We start from the raw sequence: 6315 nt of genomic DNA on the forward strand, positions 1-6315 counted from the left end.
CTACCTCCAAATTTGATTCTATCCGAGGATTGTTCCCATGTGAAACCTGCCAGGACAGACAGCTCAGGCTGGCCTTGGCCTCTTAGGGGCCACCTCTCATCTGCCTTCAAAACACGGGGGGGGCTGTGCTTTTCTTCCCATGGAAAAAAACATCTTTCAAGTCCAGCCATCCATGGCCAAAACTGGGAATCCACCTCTGAAATTCCATCTATCCAAGGAATAGCTCCCAGACAAAAGCTGCCAGGAATGTCCAGCTTCCCTTGCATTCCTGAGGGCCAGCTCTCATCTGCCTTTGAAACACTGGGGCTCCTCACTTTTCTGCCAATGGAAAAGAACTGTCCTTCTTGGCCAGACGTCCATGGACAAAACTGGGATTTGGCCTCCCAAATTCCCTCTATCCAAGGATCGCTCCAAGACAAAAGCTGCCAAGACAAACAGGTCTGGCTGGCCTTGGCCTCCTTGAGCCACCACTAATCAGCCTTTGAAACCCTGGGGCTCTGCCCTTTCCTTCCTGGGGAGAAGAGCTGTCATTCCGGTCCAGGCACCCACAGCTGAAATGGAACTCCACCTCCAAAACTCCCCATATGTCCAAGGGTTGCTTTCAGACAGAAGCTGCAAGGACAGACAGGTCTGGCTTGCCTTGGCCTCTGGTGGCTGCCTCTCATCTGCCTTCAGAACACTGGGGTTCTGTGGTTTCCTTCCTGTAGAAAAGAACCGACCTTCTTGTCCAGGTGCCCGTGGCCTCAAGCACATGATCACTACATAGGGACAAAGGGGCTCTGTGCTCAGTGGAGTGGAGCCTGAGGACAGTGGAGGAGAGTCCTGGGAGGGCTTGAAGGGTGGTTTCAGAGATGGTGGATCCTTTTGACATAGTAGAGAACAGCCGGCAAAAGAAAGAATTAATGCAAAGGGCAGGTGGGGAGGTCCAGACTGGACACAAGGAGAAAGGAATTTCTCTCCCAGGGCAGTGCTGTGGTGCCACGTGTCCCCCAGAAGGAGTCTGGAGCAGCCCAAGGCTTTGCGTGCCAAGGCAGAGCCAGGCAGGCCGCAGAGCCATCAGCAAAGGAAGGGGCCGGGGAGGTGGGGCAGCCGGGGGGATGAGGACAGCCTGCAGGGACAGAGACACAGGGCACGGACACTGTAGGACAGCCTGGGCCGGAGAGGGCAGAGGGATGTGCAGAAGCTGCAAGGCCCTGACAGAGGCAACTTCTGCAGCACTTTGGCCAGGGCTGCTGTCCCTGCCCCTGGGGCCAGTTGGGAGACAAGTGACCCTTGCAGCCCTGGGGCCTCATTGCCTCTTTTTTGCTGCTCAGCAGCATGGCAGGGGCCACCCCATGGTCCTGCCCTTGGCATTGCACATGCCCACATCCCAGTGCCCCGGGAAGAGTCCCGAGCAATGAGGGAGGGACAGGATCTGCCTTTCCGGCGGCTGGGGCACTGCCTGCAGCCAGCCCGGGCACGGCACAGAGGCACAGAGGGGTTCCATCAGTTAGGGCTGGGAAGATGCTGACAAGTGACCGGGGGAGAATCATTCCCAGCCCTTGACACAGGAAGCCTCTGGCTGCAGGACAAAGCAGCTGCAGTTCCTGAAATGATCTCCTCAAGCTGGAACATACCACTGACTGTGGATTCAGGAAGTACATTCTCTGAGTATCCCTGGTGTAGAACATGAGGACATGCTCAGGGCTTAGGCTCAGTCCAGTAATATTTCCAAGACAAGCCTTTCTATAAAGATGAAATTTCCTGAGTGTCATACATGAAATCCCTATTTGTGCTTGGTCTTTGCATATTAAGTGCTTTAATTAATTTGAGCTTAATATTTTTAAATTGAATGTTAAATCAATCCATCAGTCCAGGTACACTAATCAAGTTTTTATGGTCTTCCTGTGTTTACTGTATACCTTTACAAGTGTTTTAAGATGTGTTGGATGTATTTTTTTTATGTTTTACTTGTATCTTGGTTTCAAAGCAGATTTAAAAAAAAAAAAAAAACCCCAGTTGCAACAAACAGCCCAGCCCCCATAACCATACCCCCGTAAGCACATGACCCTTATCTCAACTAATATCACCCCTCTGACCAGGAGGAGCCATTGGTGGACGGAGATGGTCTGTCAGAGGGAGAGCACCAATCACCTTGAACCAAAGGGGTGGGCTGTGGGCGGACTGTGAGCGGAGCAAAAGCTATAAAAGGGAGAAAAGCAGACACGCCCATCTCTCATTCTCCCTTCCTCTCCAGCTTGCTAAGGCAGTGCTGGAGAAACCTACCCCTTTCTAGGGGCTTTTAGAAATAGATTTCTTTTTGACCAGCCTAGACTGCAAGTTTTTTTTTTTTTCTTTCCTCTACCTGAGGTTCAGAGCTGCCTTAAGCCTAAGTTCCTGAATCCCTGCGCTCCTGGGGCATACCTCTTGAGCCACTTGGATCCCAAATTTTTATATTTTGTTAGTTTTTTTTTTGCAATTTTTCAATTTTTCTGTTTTAATAAATTGTTTTAATTTCTACAAAGAGTTGTCTCATTCCTCACACTGAGAGTGTTTTCCGTTTCCTACTCTTGGGGAATGGGAGGGGGGGAAGTGATAAAGGAATTCTTCATTTGTAAGAGTCCCTAAGGCATGGGAAGTGTAACTTGAGTGCTCTGCAGGAGTTTCCTAAAGTGCTTTCAAGGCACTCCTCTGCCCACGGAGAGCACCGGCATCACCTTTGCTGGACCCGCCAGGCTTAGTCTGACCTGTCCTTTCTCCCACCTGCAAACAGAACCTGTCCCCAGCCAGTGCCCTGCAAACAGGCAGGTTTCTGTAGGGCCAAGGAGAGTGCACAGAGATATGGGGTCTGTGAGTGCTGGCAGGAAGAGATCAGGCACAGGGAAACATCTCCAGGAGGAAGATCTTCAGCAAGCAGAGAGAAGATCAGGCAATGAGAGAAAACAAAAGGCAGAAATGTTGTGGCACGGAGAGCTTAGAGACCTCCACAGGATGCCCTCGAGTGCAGCCCCTCCCTCTGAACAAGCCCCCTCCCCTCCTCTCTCCCTCAGCCAAGCCTCTGCCCTCAGGGCCGGGGCTCCAAGGCGTGAAGCCCCTCCTGTGCAGGCAGAGCTGCAGCAGAGCTGTGGGGCAGCTCTGCGGTCCCGGGCCCAGTTCCCTCTGCAGAGCACAGGGCCGGGAGCATCTGCCTGGCACTGGGGGGCTCTGGGAGGGGGCACAGCTGGCTCAGCTGGCTCAGGGTGACGCTGTCCCCAGTGCCCGGCTGTGGGCAATGCAGCCAGGGAAGGAGCTCCATCTCCCTACATCCAATGCCATCATTAGGACACTTGGCTTTCTTCTTGAGGATTCCCCCTAAGCTCGGAGCTTCCCTCCAGGACGCAAACAGGTCGTGTAGCATCTTTGTGTTACCTGAAAGCCCCACAGTGAGACACAGAAGTTTGATGATGGACAAAGTGCTGTTGGCTTGGTGCAATGAGCCATGTGTGTATTTGGCTACCAATGTGGGGCTGAGACCTCGAGAAGGGGATGGACATTTGATGGGCTGTGGTGGATCGATCTGCTCTCAGCAGTGTTGGGATGGTTTCTAAGGGAAATATGGGAGGGTGATTATCCTCTGTCTGACAAGGGTGAAAGCCCAGAGGATCTTGGAACAGGACAGAGTGACAGAGCACCTCCCCTCACTCTCCACTCACCGCCTTGCCTCACAGAACTCGCTCTATTCTCCCCGAGGACAGCAGCAATGCTGAGTGTTTCTGACATCCAAAACCAGTCAGCCGGGGAGATGAAGAGGAGCTGTAAAAACCTCTAGAACACTTTAACAGCTTTTGCCATTCCTGTTCTTGGGCCCTGGGAGTGCCCTTGTGTTAGCTGGGGTTTCAAAGTGTAACACCAGGACAGGTGGCTGTCCCCCTCCCACTTCTGCACAGCAAGGCTGAATTATAAAACCCCCCGGAGCAATTGCCCTGAAACTCATGTCGCACGCAGCCAGCACCAAGCAGGGCTGCGGCTGGAGCTGAAGGAAGATCTGCTAGAAAAACAGAAGGGTGTTGTCGGTGATGGAACACGGACTTCGCCGGCCGCAAGCAAAGCCAAATTTCCTCGCACGAGTCACATCTTTATATACTGTTCCAAACCCACAGTTCAGCAGCTACAAACTTCAGCTTCTAAGGTTATATGTTTTACATCTCCAAGGGCTACAGATTACCATCTCCTCGCCCAATCTCCCGTTAACTATCCTGCTCTTTGTCTCGCCTCTTGCTCTTTGTCTCGCCTCCTGCCAGACGCGGCCCCGGCCCGCCCCGTCTCTCGTCTCTCGCAAGGCCCCAGGCCAGCCAAAGCCGTTCTCCGTGGCGACACTCTGAATCCCCATAAGGTGTCAGTGTGTGACAGGAGAAGCATTTGTGGGACATGGCTTTGATTTGGCTGAGAGCCGTTTCCCTTAAGCTGTCACTGACTTTTCTCCATGAACAGGTCCCCATGTCCACACACAGCCAATGTCCAACAGCAGCTCCATCAGCCCCTTTCTCCTGCTGCCATTGGCAGACACGCGGCAGCTGCAGCTCCTGCACTTCTGCCTCTTCCTGGGCATCTCCCTGGCTGCCCTCCTGGGCAGCGGCCTCATCATCAGCGCCGGAGCCTGCGGCCAGCACCTGCACAGCCCCATGTTCTTCTTCCTGCTGACCCTTGCCCTCACCGACCTGGGCTCCATCTGATCCACTGTCCCCAAAGCCATGCACAATTCCATTTTGGGACACCACAACCACCTCCTACGCAGGAGGTGCTGCACAGCCCCTTTCTCTTTCTCTTTCTCCTTCTCTCTTTCTCCTTCTCTTTCTCTTTCTCCTTCTCTTTCTCTTTCTCTTTCTCTCTTTCTCTCTTTCTCTCTTCCTCTTCCTCTTCCTCTTCCTCTTCCTCTTCCTCTTCCTCTTCCTCTTCCTCTTCCTCTTCCTCTTCCTCTTCTCTCTTTCTCTCTTTCTCTCTTTCTCTCTTTCTCTTTCTCTCTTTCTCTTTCTCTCTCTCTTTGTCTTCCTCATTTCAGCGGAGTTTTCCCTCCTCGCCGCCGTCGAGTGCTACGACCGCTACGTGTCCCTCTGCAAACCCCTGCACTACGGGACCCTCCTGGGCAGCAGAGCTTGTGCTCACATGGCAGCAGCTGCCTGGGCCAGTGCCTTTCTCAATGCTCTGCTGCACACGGCCACTACCTTTTCCTTGCCCCTGTGCCAGGGCAGTGCCCTGGGCCAGTTCTTGGGTGAAATCCCACACATCCTCAAGCTCTCCTGCTCACACTGCCACCTCAGGGAACTCGGGCTTGTTGTGTTTTCCATCTGTTTAACTTTTGGTTCATTTGTGTTCCTTCTTTTCTCCTATGTGCAGATCTTCAGGGCTGTGCTGAGGATCCCCTCTGAGCAGGGATGGCACAAAACCTTTTGCACGTGCCTCCCTCACCTGGCCATGGTCTCCCTGTTCCTCAGCACTGGCTTTGTTGCCTGCTTGAAGCCCCCCTCCATGTCCTCCCCATCCCTGGACCTGGCACTGCCAGTTCTGTACTCGGTGCTGCCTCCAGCCCTGAAGTCCCTCATCTACAGCCTGAGGAACCAGGAGCTCAAGGATGCCCTGAGGAAAATGATGACTGGATGCTTTCCAGAAGCAAAAACCTGCCTGTTTTCAGCTCCATAGGCTAAAGTGTAATCATTAGAGGCCCAGCCTGCCCTCTCAGGTTGTTTTGGTGGTGGTGCTTTGGGGGCTTTTTTTCTTTTCCTATGTTAATGTTGTACCCAACAGATTTTGTTATGCATCTTATTCCCTGTTTACAGGCTGAATGGGACTGTTGACAGGGACTGTGTCAATGAGGAGTCTGCTCTGTGTGTATTCACATGAAAGAAAGGACCCATCAGCAAGGTCTTTGTTCAAGATCCTTTGGTTGAGTCCATCCCTGAAGCTGGAGGGCAGGACCAGTTTTGCAGGCGTGGGGCAGGGAAGAGTCCCAGCAGAGCAGCACAGCCAGGGAGCAGCAGAGCTTGGTCTTTTCAGAGCTCCTCTCTTATTACTTCCACTCTCTCCTTTGGAGCTGCTGTGATGGTGTAAGGCCACCAGCTCTGTGCGGGTGGTGCGAGTCCTGCTGCGTGTCACAGGCAGGGACAGGCCATGGGCACTGCTGGGACACAGCTGGGCTCCGCCACAGCAGTTCCATCAGCAAAGGGCATCTCCTGAAGGCACTGCAGGAAGGCTTTGCTCTCCCTGCACAGTCACTGTCAGGAAGAGGCCCAAGGAAGAGACTCTAAAGAGGCTGCCTGTGTTCCTTGTTCTCCCAGGGCTCAGTGGGATGAGATCAGGGTC

At 53.2% G+C, this 6315-nt stretch overlaps 1 protein-coding gene across 1 annotated transcript; it reads left to right on the forward strand.

Moving 5' to 3' along the window:
- The first annotated feature begins 851 nt into the window (after positions 1-851).
- On the forward strand, positions 852-5655 carry LOC138101988 (olfactory receptor 14J1-like). The gene is made up of 2 exons (XM_068999733.1): positions 852-915; positions 5018-5655. The coding sequence occupies exons 1-2, from the start codon at positions 852-854 to the stop codon at positions 5653-5655; spliced, it is 702 nt and encodes a 233-aa protein (XP_068855834.1).
- The last annotated feature ends 660 nt before the right edge of the window (positions 5656-6315 follow it).

Source organism: Aphelocoma coerulescens, unplaced genomic scaffold, assembly GCF_041296385.1.
Source record: "Aphelocoma coerulescens isolate FSJ_1873_10779 unplaced genomic scaffold, UR_Acoe_1.0 HiC_scaffold_60, whole genome shotgun sequence".
In the NCBI taxonomy this organism is placed as follows: Eukaryota; Metazoa; Chordata; class Aves; order Passeriformes; family Corvidae; genus Aphelocoma; species Aphelocoma coerulescens.

Bases quoted from the DNA above. Each gene is read 5' to 3' on its own strand.
- LOC138101988 (XM_068999733.1), top strand. From the start codon at position 852: ATGGTGGATCCTTTTGACATAGTAGAGAACAGCCGGCAAAAGAAAGAA. The intron at 916-5,017 runs GTGGGGAGGTCC...TCCTCATTTCAG, and splicing joins AGAATTAATGCAAAGGGCAG to CGGAGTTTTCCCTCCTCGCC.